Source organism: Metopolophium dirhodum, chromosome 1 (assembly GCF_019925205.1).
Source record: "Metopolophium dirhodum isolate CAU chromosome 1, ASM1992520v1, whole genome shotgun sequence".
NCBI classification, from domain to species: Eukaryota; Metazoa; Arthropoda; class Insecta; order Hemiptera; family Aphididae; genus Metopolophium; species Metopolophium dirhodum.
In genome coordinates, this window is record NC_083560.1 from 145,184,704 (window position 1) to 145,208,272 (window position 23,569).

At 30.6% G+C, this 23,569-nt stretch overlaps 2 protein-coding genes across 2 annotated transcripts; one reads left to right on the forward strand and one right to left on the reverse strand.

The window, feature by feature from the left end:
- Positions 1-47: 47 nt before the first annotated feature.
- Positions 48-851, reverse strand: LOC132933135 (zinc finger MYM-type protein 5-like). The gene has a single exon (XM_060999455.1). The coding sequence runs from the start codon at positions 849-851 to the stop codon at positions 48-50; it is 804 nt and encodes a 267-aa protein (XP_060855438.1).
- Positions 852-18,459: 17,608 nt separating this feature from the next.
- LOC132933136 (zinc finger MYM-type protein 1-like) lies at positions 18,460-21,025 on the forward strand. The gene is made up of 3 exons (XM_060999456.1): positions 18,460-18,472; positions 19,033-19,949; positions 20,009-21,025. Exons 1-3 carry the CDS (start codon positions 18,460-18,462, stop codon positions 21,023-21,025), a joined length of 1,947 nt encoding a protein of 648 aa, XP_060855439.1.
- Positions 21,026-23,569: the final 2,544 nt, after the last annotated feature.

The following is a 23,569-nucleotide window of genomic DNA, read 5'->3' on the forward strand; positions in this document are numbered from 1 at the left end:
ACTTTATCAGATGAACCCCTAAATGCATCATTGTGTTTAGATAAAAATTACACGGTACATATAATTCTTTTAAGTACATTGCGCCAGTGGTTCTTTTCTTTTTCCAACATCGCTAAATGTTCTTTGTCAATTGTTTGTGATGACAATAATCTTGTTTTAAGTTCTAACCAATCTTTAAGTGATTGACAATGATTAATCGATTGTTCATGTATTTTAAGAGAATAACTTATATTTTTCCAATCGTTGATACCGTTTAAAGATAAGCCACTAGTACAATTTTTTTTTAAAAAGAGTTTGCAGCAAAAGCAGTATACACAATCCTTTTTATTTGAATATATTAACCATTCTCTATCGACGCGTTCACCGTTAGACATAGTTCGATAGAAATGATAAGAAGTAAACTTTCTTGGTGGGTTTTCATTATTAGCAGGAAACTCTTGATGTGTATTTCTTTTTACACCTAAAGATACAATTTCTATTCGAATATTATGAGTGATTTCTGAAGGCCAACATCCAGGATCATTTAAATCATAAACATATCTATCGTTCAAAGTATTTTGTGTTTCTTGAACATCAAGAGGTGATGTAAGATTTTGAACATTTTGCAACCCAGTAATATTTTTATTTACATTAGACACTTCCTGAACTTCACAATCCACATCTGTGTTTTCTATTCCATCATTTTTACTAACCAAGTTTACTCCACCTAATAAATCTTCATTTTTTTTACTGACAAACTTTTCAAAACATCCACGTTGTTTTTGCATGAATGCTTCAACTTTTGCTTTTTTCAGCCGTTTTTGATGACCTGAAGGATGTGATCTAAATTTATCACGATCACGACTAGCCATAATTACCAATAATTTAATAATTAATAAATAACTTCCTGTGTTTCTGTAAATTATAATGTACCTAAGTATCAATTTTTTATCTAATTGTATCACTTAATAATAATAAAATATTAATCTTGAATTATACATTTAAGTATTGAGTTTAAAATATGGATACTAGGGCCAGATTTAGACTTCTGGATTCCCGAGGCAAATGTTTTTTTGATGCCCCTAGTAGTCAACCAATTAAAAATACCTAATTCATTATGTATATAGCAATAATATTAAAATAATTGTAATAAAGGAGCACACAACACAAAAAATTAGTTTTTTTTATTTGAAAGAATGATTAATTCTAAGAATAATGTTATAGGTTTTACATTTCTACTCGCATTATTCAATATGTTATGAGAAATTGAAAAAAGACGCGGGGCGTCATTGGGCCCAGTCTCCTCGTAATTACCAATCTTATATTCTTATACGTGTAAAAGTTTCTCGCTGCACACAACGATTTACCAACCTAAATATTTTATTTTTTAAATTTAATTTACGTATAAATGTGTGGTTTTATGTGTTTAAGACGATACAAGTATCAGAATTTCAATATAACGTTTAGTTTCTTAATAATAAAAATCTTAAAGGAGATATTTTTTGTTTTTTATTTCGTATTTAAATCAGTATGGCGCGCCGTTTAACAAAAATATCACTTTTAAGATTTTTAATATTCAAACAAATACATTTTATATTGAAATTCTGATATGTACCTACATTTGTAAAATACGCAGCCGGGCCTAATGACGTAACGTGACTAATTAATTTCTCATAAAAAAATAATTTTTTTTACATCGGATTTTCACTAAATCATTCCATATAGCTACAATAATTTAACATTTAAAACAATTTAAAGAAATTTTTTTTTGTGTTTCGTGCTTCCTTAAGAATAATCGTAGAACTGTAGAAGTGCATGTTACGGGTTACACAGAAAAAGGAATAATCGGTACTATTATTATAGTAGTGAAAATGTTAAAACGCTAGCCACATGAGTCAATGCGATTCGAGGTTTGGCCACCCTTGTAATATCTAAGATGACTGATTCTATAATAGTTGAGAAATTTAAATAGAATATTTTAAAAAAAAACACGGGAGACGGGACAAAAGGTGATTCATTGAACGTTAATTAAACATTCCTATTTTTCATTTTTTCCTCAATACATGAGGTACCTTAGTACTTATATTATGATAAAATTAATTTTTTTAATAACTACACGTTTCTTAACTATCTACATTAATTAACGTCGCCGGTTGTATAAATAATAATATTACTTACATAATGAGTCCGAATCCATCTGCCGCGACTGACGAAATAGAAATGTGAAACAACTCGTCGAATTCTATTGACTTAATATTATATTATACTATTTATACTATAATAATCAAATATAAATATATGTAAATAATATATATTATAGTATATACATAAAGCTAATAGCTATTAATATCCACGAGCGACGAGCGTACAGCACGGCGTATACCCGTATTGGTTAGTCATTAATAGCGATAATTACGTTATCTTGATTCTTGACGTGCCACTGGTAAGGGCCGTGCCACACCATGCGTTTTGGCGGGTCCTGTCAAAACGCATCCGGTCGACCGGAACAACGAATCACATAAGTAAATATTGTAGATGTCACACTTGTGCGTTTTATCGGGACCTGTCGATTCCTGCCGATGACCGACCGCAACATGTTGCGGTTTGGCAGGAACCAACTCGACGGGAAGTGAAAACAAAACACGTTATATTGTATTGTGCGTGCCACACTGTGCGTTTTAGCGGCTGCGTTTCGTACTTTTTAATTTTTGTAAAATTCTTAATTTAATTAATTATTTATTTATAATATTTTAAACATTGCAAAATTTCGGCTTTTGAAATGGTTTTCAATACTGACAAATTTATTTCGTGCATTCAAAATAGTCCATCAATTTGGGAAGTAGGATCAAAAGATTACATAGATAAAAATATAAAAGAAAAAAGTTGGAACACTATTTGTGAATACTTCTATGAAAATTGGAATGAAAAATCAAATACGGAAAAACAAAACACAGGTAAGTAGGTACATACTACCTTGTACATTATTTAATTATTATAATATTGATATTTCAATAGTTAGGTATAATAATTTAATACAAATAAAAAATGTTATACTGTTTTATAAAAAAAAATATAAGTACCTACTTACAAATTATGATACATTATTATTGGTCTCTTAAAATCTGCAATTAATTAAGTAATATTAATAATAAACTAAAGTACTTTGTACTGAAAATCCACTGCTCCTGGGCCCATAAAATAGTTTGCGAAGTAATCCCTTACACCAACACCTTGTGAACGAGCCCCTCCTCCGTGGGTTTCAATGTCATCCAAACTGTTGACTTCAGAATCTTCATAATTGATGTCATCTCTCTTACGGACAAAGTTGTGTAGAATACAACAAGCTTTGACAATTTCATCAGTAAAATCTGGCTGTACTTGAATCGATGTATGTAACACACGCCATTTATTAGCAAGTACTCCAAATGCACATTCAACTGTGCGCCTTGCTCTGGATAACCTATAGTTAAATACTCTCCGCGTATCGTTAAGATTACGTCCCGGATAAGGCCTTAGTAAATTTGTGTGTAAAGCGAAAGCTTCGTCTCCAACAAACACATAAGGCTGAGGGCTACTATTCGTATTTGGTAATATAATTGGTTCTGGAATATTCAGTTTCTCGGCATATAATAGTTTACCAAATGGACACTCTTTAAAAACATTAGAATCTCTTTCACGGCCGTAAGATCCTACATCAATTGAGATAAAATTCAAATTTGCATCCACTACAGCCATCAATACTATCGAAAAGAATTTTTTGTAGTTGAAAAACAATGATCCCGAGTTGTCAGGATTTTTACATCTAATATGTTTCCCATCTATTGCTCCGAGACAATTGGGGAAATTGGTTTTTAAATAAAAAACTCTCGATATTTCCACCCATTCGTCTGTAGTTGGTGCAGGCATTTCTATTAAATGTAAATTGGTCCAAATCGCTTGACATGTTTCTCTTACTACCACTCCGATTGTACTTCTTCCAACACGAAAATCGAATTTTAGAGCGGCAAAGTACGTACCAGTTGATAAATATCTTGAAAAGATTTAAAAACAATTAAAAAATTATTATAATATTAATAATAAATATCTGGTTGAAGTATGGCTTTTGGATTTTGATAAATGTTGTATAAATGCTTATAAAAAAATCGTGCCTTTTTATAGAAAAAAAAACTAAAAAAGGTGCTCTGCCATAGGCGCAAATAGGTGAGGGGCTGGGGGGGGGGGCTTAGCCCCCCCTAAAATTTCTATAGCCCTCTCAAAAACTAATGATTTCACTACTATAATTTAAAAACATCATAAAGTATCAAGTATAGATATGGAAAATGAAAATGTCCATAAACAGTTCAAAATAAATCAAACAATTTTGAAAATGTTATCGTGTATAGAAAATGCAAATATAAACAACCAGTGAAAATTTCATGTATCTACGGTCATATGTTTTTAAGTTACACCAAAAACCAAAATCGATTTTCTCGAAAACAGATTTTGCGTAAAAATTCCCGTTTTTCCTTAATTTTTCTTTTGTTTTTCCCGGCGCTTTTGAAAACTACTGGGAAATTTAAAGTTTGACCTCCCCAATGCACCAACGATATTCACTTTCTGATCGAACAAGATACTGAAGTTGAAAATCGTAGCATTATTTCGACTACTTATCGTGTACACAGACACAAAAAAAATAAAAAATAAAAAAAAAAACACACATCATTGTAAAATCAATACATTCATCGTTTCACTCAGAATCTAAAAAAAATAAAAAAACACACATCATTGTTAAATCAATACATTTGTAGTGATCCCTCACTGCTCGCTTATATTTTTGAGTTCGTCGACGTTGATGGTGAATGTAGGAGAGAAGGTTGTAGAGCGACAAGTTACACAAGTTAGTTATAAGTAATTTATTTAAAAAGTAATGAATTTCATATATAAATTTGAGGACAGAGCGAAAAGCATCTGCCCGAGACTCAGCGTGTGCGTAGTGCAGACTCTGTACTAAATCTAATTTTACTATAGATTCTATCTTATATTCATATAAAAACTATACGGATACAAATGTACACGGTAGAGTCCAGGAGGTGGATATTTGAAAGGAACCGGAGATGGACGTTGTTATTGCACAAACAACCCGAGTGAATGCTTGGCACTTATTGGTACAAAGTTAATTAAGTTTTGCAGATATTCATAATCCGTTTACTTAGTCCTTAAATTGCACTGTCACTCACGGATTATTTTCATAGGTTGTTTTCGCACTATTGTGTAAATGCAAAAATGTTTTTTAACCGCGCTGTCAAACTCTAGGTACGTACATTGTACGTGGTTCTTGGAATCGTTGATGTAGTTAACCTTCTTGTTGTTGTTGTCCTATCGTGAGAATGTACTTAGAATATTAGTAATACTGTCGGTTTACTACACATTCATCGTTTCACTCAGAATCTAAAATTTAATTTTGAAATTGTCCGTAAACAGCTCATTATTTTAATGTACTATTCTAGTCAAAGAAATGAAAACCAAATGGAGACATATACGGGACAATTATTCGAAGTATATCAACCAGGCAAAAAGTGGCGATAGTGCTCCAAAAAAAAAATATGTCTATGCTGAATCACTTTCATTTTTACAACACGTAATTAAAAAAAGAAGGTAATAATAAAATGTTTAGTATTCATAACTGTCTTAGTTAATTTCCTCATTTTAACTTTTTAACAGTATTTATAATTCAATGGCATATTTGATAAATTGCTATAAACAAATTTAGAACTTAGTGATATTGCTATAATTGATTACCATAGTTATACCACTTGTAACGTCACGGAATTTTCAGCCTCATAAATTATGATAACCATCCCTGAACATACCTATTGCTAACGTTGTTGACAAGTCAACGCACCGTTATTCTTATAACCATTAGTAATAAAAGTAGATATCGCGCGCTAATGCACAAACGACCGCAGTGTTTTGCAATAAATGCTCCCCGATCCCCCCGTCATCATGCAGTGTCCGTCGCCGACGTGTCGCGGTTGCCCGTCACCCGTCGCCTCCGGCGCTTTCGTCGCGTCCGCCGGTACGGCCCGCAGACAATACTGTACTCCCACGATAATATGTACAATCCCGCAAAACGACGACACTGATCCACCCTACTACCACGACAAAAGCTACGACACCAGCAACGGCCGGACGATCAGCTCACCATCTCATCGCTGGCTATTAAATTCTTTTCTGTCGGTCGACTGGTCACCACTTAAGGCACTTATCGTCTGCCGACACAGTTTTTCGTCTGCCGACACAGTTTTTCGTCTGCCGACACAGTTTTCGTCTGCCGACACAGTCCGTCTGCCGATTCCACCTGGCATCGACCCGGATCCGTCTTAAAAGAGTCAACCACGCTGTCCACAACAAAATGATGGGCTAAGACTAACCACGAGGGCCCGGGCGACGGCCGGAGCGGACACGTCAACCACGTCAACCACGCAGTCAACCAGTCGTAATATGTCATATCTTTCCCCTTATTCCCCCCCTTTACCAGCACGTGGGCCACACGTTATGCGAAATTCACGTTCGTATAACGTGTGTGCCGGAGGAGGCGTCGCAAGACAATTCCCTACAAAATGTATTCCCCTTGTTTCCCGACTAATGTAAACCCCGCACGCTTTCCCGGTAACCCTGTGAGGGCATACCATGATTAATATGGCGTGTCGCCTCCCGTGGGCCGGGGAAGTATGCGCCAAACTTATATACTTATTGTATTTGCCATGTGCCATTATATACTTATTGTATTTGCCAAACTTATATACTTATTGTATTTGCCATGTGCCATTATATACTTATTGTATTTGCCAAACTTATATACTTATTGTATTTGCCATGTGCCATTATATACTTATTGTATTTGCCAAACTTATATACTTATTGTATTTGCCATGTGCCATTATATACTTATTGTATTTGCCATGTGCCCTTATATTATTATTTTATAACCGACATGTAAAATATACCCACATAATTACCCTAATACTATTATTATTTATTTTAATTAACTCATATTCTTTTTTCTCTCCCAACATAAATCCTCTACATTCATTTGTAGTTGCGTGTATCAAAGCCTGTGAGTTCCACCGACTTGACCCTCGGGTCTCACGCGGTGCGGCTCACAGGTCATGACGAAAGTGTTCCCCTTTCGTCATGGGTGGTTTTCGGAGCTCTAAAAAGCGACGAACTCTCACACACTGTTTTTATAATAAACTATTATAAAATCAATGGTTACATTTTTGATAAAAATATTCCTCAATTCTACTTATTAATTATTAGTTTTTACAAATAAAAAAATAAAAAAAATAATTATGATTAATAAAAAGTAATTGTAATTCAATCCTATATTGTAGAACAACTGGCAATTTTAATGAACTTGGGCAAGATAACAATGGAGAAGAAACTGAAGAAGAAGAAGAAGAGATTAACATCACTGTGGGTGCAGATGAAATTGAAAGAAATGAGAACTCACCTCCTTCAACATTTCAAAAAAATAAAACTGGAACTTCAATCACAGAACTGAGGAGGAAAAAATGTAAGAAAAATAATTTTACACAATTTCAGCAAGAATTATTAAGTGCTCTAAATAATCCTGAAGAAGAAAATAACTCTGATCCTGATAAGGCATTTTTAGTGTCTTTATTACCAGATTACAAAAGGTTAACATATGAACAAAAAACAGATTTTCGTATAATGACCTTACAATATTTTAGACAAATTTCATTAGAAGCTAACCAATCTCAACCATTATATGATGTGCATCATAATGCAACTTATCCAAGTATCCCAAAAGAACATTATACCTCACAACTAACCTTACCTATCTTGTCCATATACGCATCATCTACATCCGATTCAACGTTAAAAGTACCACCTCAACAGGCTCAACATTCTATAGCATTCCCTCCATTACATTCTTCTGGGTCATATATACCTGCAGGCCAAAACGCATCATCTACATCAGATTCAACGTTAAAAGTACCACCTCAACAGGCTCAACATTCTATAGCATTCCCTCCATTACATTCTTCTGGGTCATATATACCTGCAGGCCAAAATAATGCCAATACAATTTCTGATTATTACAAAAATTATCAATAATATCTACTATTACATATCTTAAGTTTTTTTTATTATTTTGCATAGGTACTAAAGTGGTTGGTTTTTTTTTAATTTTATTTGAAGTACCTACTTACTACATTACATTTATTTTAATACTAAAGTATTTGATTTTGTTACATAAAAAAGTAGGTACCCAAAGAGTATATTTTTTAATTTTATTTAATTTACCTATTAGTTTTGTTGCAAATTATGCAAAAACAATACATGGTACTGTAGCTACTAAGTATTTTCTTAAGTAATTTTATTTTATTTTATATACTAAAGTGATTATTTATCTTTTTTATTTAATTTAAAGAACTGCATTTCATGTGATTTATTTTAATACTAAAGTATTTGATTTTTTTACATAAAAAAGTACCTAAAGAGAATATTTTTTAATTTTATTTAATTTATCTATTACTTTTGTTTTAATATTTTCTGAACAGTTTTAAATTGTTAATAAGTATTAATAAAATGTTGTTTAAAAAAATCCACCTACTAAAGTATTTGATTTTTTTACATAAATAAATATCTAAAGTACCCAGTTATAGGGTACAAAACATAAAATATCTTACAAATAACAGTGGTTTTTCATAAAAAACAGAGAAAAATTGGGGGACATTTAAAATTTCCAGAAAAATGGAATTTGAGGACAATACCATATATTTTAATTTTTTTAATGATCCGAAAACTTTAGTTTTTTTGGTTTTGGACCTAATATAATTTTAATATTCTTTTAATATCAATTTTCCATATTTTTGGAGGCTCGGGGAAAAAAACTTGTTTTTTCCGAAATGTTCACGAATTTTCCAGCATATTTATCCCTACTTAATTATATTTTATTTTTACCTATTTAACAAATTTGTTACAAGTTACAACATATTATTATATCAATTTAAGTTACAACGTGTTATTGTATAATATTATTTAATATTTATATGTAGCCGCCAAACGCATGCTTAAATTTGAACTAACTTACCTCAAAGTAATTGTAAGCCGTTCTTCAGCACAAATTGGATTACGAAATACTGTAGTGGTTTTAGTTATATGTGGACGTAGAATTTCTAATAACTCATCAAAACTCGAAATTGACATGCGATAGTATTCGAAAAATTTTTGTGGATAACGCCTTATGTTTTCAAAAAAATCTTTGAAATGTCCCGTTTTTTCTCGTTCCACATTGAGAGGATGAACCCAGTACCTCCTTTCTGATTTAATTGTATCCAATAAACCAAGTGCTTCAGCTACTGCAATGACTTTTACTTTTTTACGATTCATTCTAACAAGGTAAAAACTTATAAATTAATAAATAACAATTTACTGAAATGAACAAATTATAATAATATGCTTACTTGTGTAGAATAGTCAAATTTTGAAATTTAATACGTTTGAATAATGTAAATACGCACTTAATAAATAAATCGCACTATGTTATTTTTTGAATTATATATTTTATACTAAAGTAAGTATCACATTCAGAACTATGTTAGAGGAGTAAAGTAGTTAAAGATACTTTGGTTGGTACTTTCGATGCCACGTCCATCGCGTTATTGAAATAATTTGACCCACGAGGCAAAAAGAAGGAACGTTTTCAAAAAGAAAAACGCATAGATGTGGCATCTACGCGTCATCCTGTCAAAAAGCGTCCGGCCAAACCGGACCCGCCAAAACGCATGGTGTGGCAAAACCCTAAAAGTGTGGGCTACAAGACGTCTACAACGACAATAATATACTAAAAATAATGTTTAGGTACTGCCGTACTGGCGGTATTGCACTAAATTTAAACTAAACTACAATACCCAACATAAATTAAAACTCAACAGCATAATATTTGTCACCATACACAATACAAATGTACATTGTATACCTAATCAATAATCATTCGATTAAACAAATAATATCAATACAAAACTAAAAAAATTAATAATTTTGAACAATATTTTGGTATCAAATTTAAGTGCGAATTGCGAGGCCCCTACAAGCGCGAGGCCCTAGGCAAATGCCAGCACTGCCTACCCTTAACGACGGCCCTGCTGTATAGTAAGTATATTATAATATAATATGTAAATATAAATACACTACGGTCCACGAGGGAAGGATCCGACAGGTTAGGTTAGGAGTGGAGTTGTTGGATCTTCACAACAATATGTGACATTCGATTTAATAGTCGGTATTGTCTTCGTCCTTCCCACGTGACTCGTGAGCTTGTAAAGTATATAATAATATATATTGTATGCTTAAAACAAAAGTAGGTATATACTTACGATTTTACTCGTCCAACAACCAGGCCAGTACTCCGCTGCAATCAATCACTCATGAGTCACAAAGCTCAATTATTTATAAAATTCAAAGTCAAAAGTATAAATCTTGCTCTTCCGTAAAATGTTGACGTAATCGTAATTCGTAACGTATTAATATTTAATTGTGCCAGGTGCCTTGAAGGCTGTGCCACTACGGTTGTCGGTTAATGGTAATAACTAATAGATAATAAACATAGACAAAGAAAATTAGCGCGAACACGAACGAGTCATGAAAAAAGTAAAAACACATGAGTTTTTGTTCATTTACGACATTAACGTCTATATCCAACATTTCAACGGTCAGAAAGAGAAAACAGTGATGAAAATATCAGTGTGACCAACACAAGATTTAACACACTTTTAAAATATGACGGCCTGTTAATTGCAGCGTTGGGGAAAAGAGAAAGACGGTCTCTCACTCCCGCAAGTGGACATTTCTTGTATTATGTTAATATGTATAATAAGTATGTACCTATTATGTTATTTGGGTATTTAAAAATAATTTTCCAATTCATTCCCGTGTAATAAGGTTGCATGGCTTATCCCTCGGTCTTAGATTATCTTATCCATTATTCTATTATCTATGCCCATTACAGACGTCCCCTCCACAGTGGCCTCAAAATTTATAACTATAAGCTTTCAATCTGCAATTATTATAATATAGAGGCGCGAGCTGTTTTCAAATTTTCAATGTTTCGAAAACCAACACGGCAGATGCCTATCTATTAGTATACTTGTCTATAGGCGCGAGCGCCACGCTTGATACGTTCAATGCTCCAATATCGTTTTTAATAACGAACAAAAGCTAGTGGACAATAGAATAATAATAACTTAATATTTTAATTACTCTATATATATAATACAATATATTAATAGGTATGCAATATAATAACCACTTTACTGTCTTTACTGCGATATATTATGGATAATATTATATAAGCTTGAACGCGCGGTGGTATATAATACGTCTGCAAGTGTCCTAGTCGTACAAAATAGGCGTATACCTCCGACACCCGCGGGCCGAGCGTATATTATATATTATATAATGCGGTCAATAATATAATTTATATATATATATTAATATATTATAACATGTTTTCAAATTTTTTATAAATAGTAATGTTAAAAATATATTTTATCAACTGAAGGGTGACAATCCAAAACGTTCGATTTCCATTTTACACTATTTTGAGAAATCACGATTTTCTATTGTTAATTACCAGTGGCCAGTGGAAATAATAGTATATATTAAATGTATTTAATTCAATATTATATTCCATATCTTCGTAGTATGGAAAATAGTACAATATTGTATACGATCTACTTTGGATAAATAATATACGTTTTGACGTTTTGTACAATTTGAGGAATTAGTACGTTTTACGTCAATTTGTCAAATGAGCAAACTATTTGACATCATGGAAAATACTACGTTTTGTCATAATTTGAAAATAGTCACTTTTGCAGTTTTGACTTTGAAAATAGTGCGTTTGGCGTCATTCGTGAGTTTCACATTGATTTCAACAAAGGAATATAAATAGTACGTATTTTGTCAACATTTGATGACACCGGCCATTCCATATATATTCCCCGCCTTATTTCTATAAGAATCGATATATTACTCAATTTTAAAAAATATAGTACGTTATAAAAGTACGTATTAAAAATATAGTACGTTTTGGATATTGTCGCACGTGCCTATATCAATTATATTGCAGGCGGCGTGCTTTCATAATGTTTGAACTAATATAAAATTCATACGTATTGGAAATATGATGTCTATAATATTTAAAAGAACATTAAAATTAGACGTGTTTAAAATATGATATCTATAATATTTAAAAGAACATTAAAATTAAACGTGTTTAAAATATGATACATATTATATTTAAAAGAACACTAAAACTAAAGTTGTTTAAAATATTAATATATTCCATTTGCTGTGTGGGATATTTCAACAGGTACCAAGGAAACTGAATGTGTAAGTGACATAACAATAACATCGGCAAATTTTGAAACTGTAGATAACAGTACACCTATACCAAAAAAAAGTGACATTGCTACTTCTCTGTCGCTGAGAAGGTCAGGTGAAAAATAACTCAAAGTAGACACCCCGTCTAAAAAGGAAGCCTTGTTGAAGACAACACCAGTTAAGTCTAATGTTGTATTGCCCCCTAGGGCAGAAAATAAATATCCAAATAAAGATAGCTCTAGAGAAAACAATTTTAGTACATTCTCAGGTTGCACATATAGAGAAGGCCACTTTATGTTTACGGAGCAAGAATGGTCGCTTATTGAATATGTTAACAAAAAAGGCAATATTCGTCTTGAAACTACAAAGTTCCCGATAATGTTAAGAAAATGAATTAGAACAGTTAACAACACATGTGTTATCAACGTAAGGTCGGTAAGCTATCCAAAAAGCTCGTACTGCCATATCAGTAGTATATATATACCATTCCTGGCGCAGTGCCTTTTATAACAATAAAATATCAGAAAAAACCCAATGATCAAAAAGATCAGAAAATCGAAATGTAATAATAATTAAAATATTTTTTGCAAAACTTATGAAATGCAAAATCCCCCAAAATATTTTTCTCAAAACTTATGTCATTAATAATTCTAAAATCTAATTGCAATAATAATTGAAATATTTTTCAAAAAATCTAAATGCAATAATAATTAAAATATTTTTCAAAATACTTATGTTATAAAGACACATTCCTAGGACATTTGCTTAAAGTCGAAATGTATATGCTAACAGAGGGGGCAAAACGCCTCCTCTGGTTCAAACGAAAAAAACAGCATTTCAATCATACAAACACATTTTTATATATCAGAACTTTTAACATTAGAATACCCAGACTTTAAAGTCGAAATGTATATGCTAACAGGGGGGGGGGGGCAAAACGCCCTCTCTACTCCAAACGAAAAAAACAGCATTTTAATCATACAAATGAATCAGGTTTATATTCTCTTGTCTTAATCCTTCAAGAATATTTTTTCTCAAAACGTATGTTATTAATAATTAAAATCCAAAAATCATTGAAAACGATTTTACACTATGTTACTATGAGGGGGACTTATAAAGAATTAAAATTAAAAATATTTGATGTAAAAATGAACATTCTAACATAAATAGAAACGGAGTTATACTTAAATGAAAAATATGAAGCGGGGGGTAAACTTTTAATATGTATTTTAGATAAGCATATAAAACATATCTGTGTTGTTCCGACTTGATTTTTTAAAATATTAAATAAAATATAGGACTTATAGTATTTTAACTCTGTCGAATTATACGAACTTGTTATAATTAAATTAATTCGAAAAAAATGCAAAATATCTGTGTTGTACAGACATTCAGAACGGTGGCCACCTCTCACAATTTTTTTATTTTTTTTTATTTTTTTTTTTTAACTGGATGTCTGTACAACAGAGATACTTTTATTTTTTTTTTATCTAAGCATTGTGTTATGATTGGTGACGTGGCTTATTTATAGAATCTAAAAGTCAGAGGGGATGTTATATACGTCAACCTTTGAACAAGACTGAGGTATGTAGATAGAAATCAAGGTGATAATGTAGGCCGTACCACGTGACAACTTACATTCACATGTAAATCAATCACCAATCGCCCGAAAAACTACAATTACCGGCTCTATAATACCCCCACCTAATTTCAAATCCCACTACGAGAGCAAACACAGTAGAAACAAATCATATAACAATTAATGCAGCGCTACAAAAATTGTCAGGCAGATTTGAACCCAATGTGGTTGCTCTCAAAGCACACGCCTTAACCCACCACACCATAATGCTTAGACATGTAATGTATACTATTTAACACTATTTAAATAAAATTAAACTAGTATAATTATACCATGCTGTATACTATAATATATAATACTTCGTTAGTATTATATTCACACTGTATAGTCACTAGTCAGTAGATAACATTCCGCAACAGGATGTTAAAAAATAATCAGTCTAATTACATATTATTATTATAATTATTCGAATCATGTAATTAGTCGTTCGTTCGTTCGTTATAATTTTATATTTAAATATTATTATTCATCATATTAACATAGAACGTCTAACGTAAATGTAGTATGTTGTTATAATGTATAATGTATATAACAAACGTTTTGATGTATGTTTTAAATTTTCAATGTATGGAAAAAATATATTTTTATTATAATAAATAATGGAAAATTTAAAAACACTTTTAAATAAATGCAATGAAAAATATGAGTTTGTAAAAGTATGTGATTTAGAAAAAGAAAAAAAATATGAGGTTACTCGTTTCAAAAATATTAATACAATTAATGGTGAGACAATAGTTGTTATATTAACCCTTCACTGCATGATTTTTTATTAAATAATAAAAAAAATGTTTTTTAATAGATTACAACCTGTAGAATCCATTAAAATTATTAAAAAAATTCAGTTATAAAATGTAAGTACTCAATTTGACTCAATTTTGAAAAATGCATGTGTGCACTTCTATGCACTATCGACAAACAATAATTATTACGTCTCAAATATTGAAATGCATGTATGCACTTCTATGCGTCATTAGTATATCATGTAATTTTAAAATTTATATAATATTTATTGATGAAAAGCAATATTATAAAATGAAATTATAAATAAGTACATGATTATATTTTTTGAATACAAATTAAATTAAAAAAAAAAAAAAAAAAATCTAAAATAATAATAAAAAATAAAACAAATTCAGTTAGGTATAATGAAATAAATCGAAGCAATTTCTTTCTTTATTACAACATAAAAAAACATCGCATTTAGTACACTTAGCGAATGATTGAAATTTACATTTTGGTAGTTTACATACTCGTCGAATTTTCTCAAATTGTATTCTGTGTTGATGCCCATCCAAACGTAAATGGGTTGATGGAATAATTGCAGTTGGTGTCCTTTTTTTTCTTTTTTCAAGCTCCTCCAGCATTTGTTTTTCCAACGATTCCTTTGTTTTTCTACCTTTTTTTTTTATTTCCATTTCTGTTTGACAAAGTTCCACAGCTAATTGCTCTCGAAATTGAGCTTGTTTCATTGGTTTTTTTTTTAACTTTTTTATACAACATCCACGCGTTTACAATCGACATATCAACCAAATGGTAAAAAATTTTCATGTACCATTTCTTAGACCTCATTATTATTCTATAGCGCTCAATCATAGAATCCATAAGGTCAACCCCACCCATATGTTTATTGTAAACTTCAATGATTTTCGGCCTAGGTACAATAACGGTGGTCTTTTTTTTTTGTCAAATCTACACACTACATTTTTTTCGAGTTCACCTACAAAAGTTGAGGATACGTGTACTACCTTGTTGTCTTTCCATGCAACAGCTGAAATAGGGACATCTTCAACCACTGTGAAACACTCTTCAGAATATCCGCGATCTTTTTTCATCAATAAACGATCATCTGTCAAACAGACGTTTGGAAAACGATTACGTCTAAATGTGCCAACTGTGTGAATGCCTTTTTTTTCTAGATATATCATAACTGGTAATGAGGTGTAGTAATTATCGAAAAATAACTTATGGTGCACATTTTCCGGTACCATTCTAGTCATTCTCACAACAATGTTGCCTGTAGCTCCAAAATCTGGTTCATTGTGTATAATTCGTTCGTCTTCCTTATTTTCATTTCCCGTGTAAATTTCAAAGTTATAACCGTAGCCAGAAACACCACATAAAACAAATAATTTGTACCCCCATTTATGAGGCTTCAGAGGGAGATACTGTTTGAGATATGATACAGCTTTAGTTGGACACAATTGCTCATCTAATGATAAGTTTTCTTCGATAGGTACAGAGCTAAACTTTTTATTGAGTGTGTCAATAAGTGGCCGAACTTTAAAAATCCTGTCACGATTTGGATTATCTCTAGGTAAATCTAAAGTGTTGTCGTTAAAATGCATATACCGCCTAATATTTTCAAACACATTTACACTCATGCAATTTCTTATTATTTTATTATGAGTATTTTCTAACCAATATGACCTCGTATTTGGTAGATAGACGATTGACATCATTGTAATTATGCCCAAAAAATGTCGTACGTCGTTTATCGTTATTTTATTTGGTTTTTCGGGATTTTGTTGAGTACTATAAAGTGTAGACTGTTCGGCAATATGTGCTAATAATTCGTTATCAAAAAAATAAGAAAAAAATTCTTTAGGTGATTTCATTTCTTTTATTTCGTCAGGCATTGGCTTTTCCCCAAAAAATTTTATAAACTCGGGATTCTGTGAAAAATTTCCTTTTCTCCAAATCGGGTCCAACTTTTTTATTTTTGGTATATTTTTTGTTTTAGAATTATTAGAAGCAATTAGTTTTCTTGTGGATCTACGGTTTCTACTTATAGGTATTTGTGAAACAAATGACGAAGATGGTGAAACAGATTCTGTTGGCAAAGATTGTACATCTGATGGAATTTGAATGACAATAGGGGATTGTGACGTTGAAGAACCGAAATTAGTTATATTTTCTTCAGAAAAATACACGGGATAATTCAGTATATTATCAGCATCGTCTATAGTTTCATTTAAAATGCGGTCGTCATTTTCAAATAATTCCTAATTATAAAATAAAAAATCCTAAATATAATAAAATACTAATACCTCATAAAAATAATAATAAGTAACTTACGGGCAATTCAAAATTTTCGTCATCACTTAGACCAATATCAGCAAACTCATCGTCGCTTTCAATAGGTATACTTAAAATTCGTTGAATTTCTGATTCATTATTCACTAAATTATCACACATTTTGATTTTTTAAATAATAAATAATTCGAAAAAATACTTTCATAAAAATATAAAAATCGATGGAGTCGGGAGTAGTAATAACACTAATAACTGTTGGTACCTATATTGCATGGAAGTGCACCAATGCGTTAGAACAAAATACGTAATTTTACAGTATTCAATATAAAATTATTATCTTGGTATTTGTATAATCATAAATAATTATAGATATGAAGTATGATGATATTTTTTTGGATTTCCCATCGATTTTATTTTCGTCACAACACACATTACAACATTGGCTGATAACGGATATTTCATAACGTTACTCGGTGGATTTTATTTGAGGTATATGGAATACGTGATACACTCTAGCGGTGAAATTCAATTCTAAACTGCTTTATCATATTATAGATTTTATTTATCAATATAATTATTATCAATAAAAATCATATTACGCTTACTATAACCATTGAAACAACGCAGTGCACCAGTGCCCTTGCATGCAGTGAAGGGTTAAATAAAACGTTACAAGTATTTTTACCAAATAGATATTCAGAGGTGTTTACAAATGAACAAATTACATTATATAATCAAAATTCAAAAACTAAATTCAATCTTATTTATAATGGATCACAACCAGAGGCGGATTTCCCATTAGGCATTGTAGGCAGCTGCCTAGGGCGGCAAAATTTGGGGGGTGGCAAATTTTGTAGTGTTTTATTAAAAAACATCAAACATATAGTACATCGTATATGATATTCAGTACACCAATCTATTTTGGTTCATTATAATTTATAGTCATCATCACCTATAAATATTATAGTAAACAATTATATAGAAAACAGTTTTTGATAATACTATATATTTTAACACGTTGGTATAGTCCGCCCAGAGCCCGCATGGGTCATAATAATATATAAAGCAACAATGGTTTTATTATTCTTATCGGGGATCGACGTCGCGCGTCGTCGTAATTTCGATAAAAATAAATACTCACACTGCCACACTATATTACTAATTCGACATACGATTATTTAATTATTATATTATTTCGCAATCTGTGTTTGAAACATCGAGTCGCGTGTCGTGTGTCCGTACTGCGTGTATTTTACAAATCTACAAGAAACTAGAAAGTACCTAAGCAACTGGTAAGTACTAAAAAATATTTTAAATTGTACCAAGGATAGTAACTAGTAAGGTTGTTAAATTAAATGGTTTTCTTATATAATTATCATTTTGTGTAGGTATTTAAATTTAAGTTATAATGAGTGATGGAAGAAAAAGGTTGAGTGGTTCTGAATATGGAAAACGTTCTAAAGAAAAAAATAGAAAAGAACAGGAAGTTATTAAAAGATCAAAGAAAATAAATTCTTTTTTTATATCTAAAAGTATTGATAATACTATTAATATTACAAATACAAGTAATCAAACAATTGTCGACTCAGATTCTAGTTTTGTTGAAAATATTAAAATAATTGATAATGACTTAAATAATAAACCTCCAGAAACAGAAAATATTAAATCTATTGATGATAGCTTAAATAATAAACCTTCAGAAATAGAAAATATTAAAATAATTGATGATTCTGAAAATATACTTCTAAGCAATAATAATAATACTAGTACTTTATCCAAAACTACTTTTTGTGTTCCAAAAGACCCAATAGATTGGATAATTAATAACACTACTTGTGATTATATTGTAATGCACGGCTTTAACCAAAATAAAAATTTGAACTTTTTAAACAGTAAAAGACAATACAATGGTGTTAATAGATATTTAACAATTTCATTATTCGAAAGAAAATTGCTAAATGGTGAAAAATGTTTACGAACATGATTAGTTTATTCAGAAAAGAAAGGATGTGTGTTTTGTGGACCTTGTCTTTTATTTGATAGAGATATTTATTCACAATTTTCAAAAGATGGTTTTAATGATTGGAAAAATGCAGAAAGTAGAGTAAGCCAACATGAAAATTCCACCAAACATAAATCGAATTTGATTACTTTAAAAGAAAGAGCAAATACATTAGGAACAATAAACGTTAGTTTAACAAAACAGTTAGATGAACATATTATTTATTGGGAAAATGTATTGAGACGGGTAGTTGCTACAGTTAAAGCTTTATCATCCAGAGGTCTTCCCCTTAGAGGTCACAACGAAAAATTTGGGTCAACTCAGAATGGTAATTATTTAATGGCTATGGAACTTATCTCTGAGTTTGATCCATTTCTTGCTGAACACATCGGGAAATTTGGCCAGTGCGGTAGTGGTCACACGAATTATTTATCGTCTACCATATACGAAGAAATTATTCAGTTAATGGCTGATAAAATCAGGCAAACAATTATTGACGAAATAAAAACAGTTAAGTATTATTCGATAATAGTAGATAGTAGTCCCGATATTTCACACGTAGACCAACTATCCTTCGTTATTCGTTATGTTCAAGAAAACGGCGTGCCAATAGAACGATTTCTTCAATTTCTTCCAAACACTGGTCATAAAGCTATTGAGTTATTTGATTCAGTTATAAAGCTTCTTAATTCTTACGAAATAGAAATAGAAAATTGCCGAGGTCAGTCCTATGACAATGCCCGAAACATGTCAGGAATATATTCAGGACTACAGGCAAGGATTAAAGAGTTAAATCCTTTAATTGAATATGTACCTTGTTCCGCCGACTCACTGAATTTAGTAAGATCTTGTGCAGCTGATAGTTGTGATGATACATTGACATATTTTTCCCTTCTTCAAACAGTATACAATTTTTTTTTCATCATCCACGAATCGATGGGAAATATTGAAAACTCAATTAGAAAATAAAAAAAACAGTGAAAACATTAGCAAACACAAGATGGTCTTCTCGTGATGATGCATGTAAAAGTCTGAATAGTTCTTGGAATGAAATACGTAATGCACTGATATCAATAACAAACCATTTAACAGAAAAGGCAACCACGATAAATGAAGCTCGTAGTATACTTAACAAACTGGATAGCTTGGAAACGGCGTTTATGACAGTGTTATGGGGTTGCCTTCTTGACCGTTTAAACAAGGCTAGTAAACAACTCCAGAGTGTTAATATTGATGTATCAGTCATAGTAGATATTTATGATTCATTAATTGAATATACAAAATCATTAAGAAATCCAATTATATTCAATGAGTATGAAAACAAAGCAAAACTTTTATCAGTTGTAAAAGAATATAAAAAATCACGAAATAGAGTACGAAAATCTTTCCATGATGAAACTCGTAATCAAGAGCAAGAGTTAGAGGGGAGTGACAAATTTCGAGTAAAAATATATACAGTCATTTTAGATTGTTTAACAAATGAATTAGAAGATAGACAAGCAGCGTATTTCCTTTTTAATTCGCGTTTTTCTTTTCTTGGCAAATTAACAGAGTATAGTGTGGATGAAATTATGGAATTTGCAAAAAATTTACAAAATGTTTATAAGGAAGATCTTGAAGAGGATTTTCCAAATGAATGTATTCATCTTCAAGCCCACCTTAAAAACAAAGATAAGATGTCAATCCTTCAATTGTGTAAATGGCTTAAAGAATATGGGTTTTACGAAATGTATCCAAACATAGATATAGCAATTCGTATTTTTGTGTGTACACCTGCAGCAAACTGTTCAACAGAGCGTTCATTTTCATGCTTAAAGCGAATAAAAACGTACTTGCGTTCACAAATAAAACAAGAAAGATTAAACAGCATGGCAATTCTAACAATTGAGTCAAGTCTTCTTGTTTCACTACCATATGAAGATATTATAAAATCGTTTGCAAATAAAACGGCAAGACGTCAACTTTTTAAGTTAAAATAGTTAAGTTAAGTTTAGATATATTATAGATTAGCGTTAGAACTGTTAGAAGTTTTGTAAATCTATTTTGTATGCATTTTAAATTTAAATTTGTATTATAAAAATAAAGTTTTTTATTATAAAAAATATTGTAAATTGTAGCGTTTTACTTAATGCTCCTAACAATGGTTAAAGTTTTATTTTATTATTGATGAATGATGGTTTATAATTAATAAAAATTATCATTGTAGGTTTTTATTCAAATTCAGTGAACAACCATTGACATTTTTTTCAAAGTAGGCTAAATAACTTCAGGCGAAAAAAATAGTCTAAAAATTAAAATGGATGTCCACTACTATTGTCTATATATTAAATATTTAGAGTAGGTATTTTGGAGGGGTATTGTAACCTTTTCACCTATTATAGGAGCGGCAAATTTTTGGTGCCTATAGCCGTAAAAAAGATAAATCCGCCTCTGATCACAACATTTAAATAATGGAAATTCAATGTATTTATTTATTTATTTATTTATTTATTCATTAATACGGACAAAAGTCCAATTCACAATATATTTGTATAGATAACAATAATATAATATAATTTAAAATAATAAAATATAACATAATAATAGATGAAACGATTAATATATAGAATAATAGGAATAATAATGATAATAATAATAATAATGATTATAATAATAAAAATAATAATAATAAAATACATTCAATGTTTATTAAAATAATTTACTATTTTCCGAAGACATTAAAATATTTATGGGGTCGTATGACGTATACTTTTTAGATGAATGAGGAATATAAAATAAATGATTGTTGCGAATGTAGTGGTTTTTGACTTTGAAATTTAATTGACTAAAAATAAATAAAAATAAAAATAAAAATGAATCATCAATCTTGTTATTTAGCAATTTGGTGAGAAAGGTGTTGTATGATAAGTGTCTACGTACATTTAAAGGTTCTAAGTTTAATAATTTTAAAATATTTTCGTAACCAGAGTGAAGAGTTCTTTGAATATTACATTTATGACCTATAAATCTGAGAGCTTTATTTTGAACTTTTTCAAGTTGATCATTATGTCCTACATTGTTGTGGTCCCAAATTAATGGAGCGTATTCTAATAAAGAGCGGACTAGTGAGGTATATAGACATTGTAATGTAACTGGATCACGAAAATCGGAACAGATTCTTTTTATCATACCAAATGCAGCTAAAGCTTTATTTTTAATCACTGATACATGAGCATTGAATAATAGCTTGGAATCAAATTTTAATCTTTAAACAATGACGAATGATGTAAGTTAATGTCACATATATAGTAATTAAAATGCAAGGGATTGTGCTTTTTGGGGTAAGGAACAATTTGGCATTTATCAATATTTAATGAAAGACTTTTTGAAATGCACCATTCGTTAAATTAAGCTAAATCACTTTGAAGAAGATTAATATCGATCGAGGGAAGAAATAGCTTTGTACATTTTTGCATCGTCGGCAAATAATAAAATGTTGGAGTGTGTAATGGAAGATACAGCATCATTTATAAATAAATTAAATAGGAGAGGGGAAAGGTGATCTTGAGGTACTCCAGAAATTACGTTTATAGGTGTTGATATAAAATTTTTATATTTGACAAATTGGATTCTATGACTAAGGAAAGAGTTAAACCATGATAATAAGGGATTTGCAAAGCCGATTTCCTGTAGTTCATTAATTAATAAATCGTGGTTTACTCTATCAAAGGCTTTTTTTAAATCAGTATAAATAACATCTGTTTGTTGATTATTAGAGAATGATTGTATTATATGATGTTTAATAGTTATTAAATTAGTAAGACATGATTTATTATTGCGAAATCCATGTTGTTGTGGTGCTAAAATATTTTTAAATATGGGTGTAAGCTTATCATTTATTATCTTCGAAAATATTTTTGGGAGAATAGAAATTATTGATATGGGACGGTAGTTTGAGATAAATGATTTGTTACCTTTTTTGAGAATTGGATTAATATAGGTGGATTTCCAAGACGATGGAAATGAGCCACTATTTAAACAAGAATTAAAAAGATATGTGATAGGTGGTGAAAGTATAAATCTGCAATTAAATAAAAATATAGGAGAGCGACCATCAGGACCAATTGCATTTTTGTAAGAGAGAGTATCTAATTCATTGAAAACTTCTAGGAGTTCAATATGAAGTGAGTTTAACGAATCAATAGATTGAACTATATTAGACTGGGAAATAATATTTGTTGAAGCTGTATCTTTATATACTGAGGAGAAGTATTGACTGAATAAGTCAACAATTTCTTGACCATTATCAGCTGTCTTATGGTTAAATGACATTGTGTTTGGTAAACCAGATGATTGTTTAATATCATTAATAAAAGACCAAAATTTCTTAGGTTGGGATTTAAAAGATTTTTGAATTTTAATTAGGTATTGGGAGTAATCAAATCTACTTAAGGATTTGCATTTAGCACGTGAGGAAGAGAAATGTTGGTAATCATCGTGTGAGTTGGATAACTTAAATATTGAATGTTGGTACTTTTTTAATT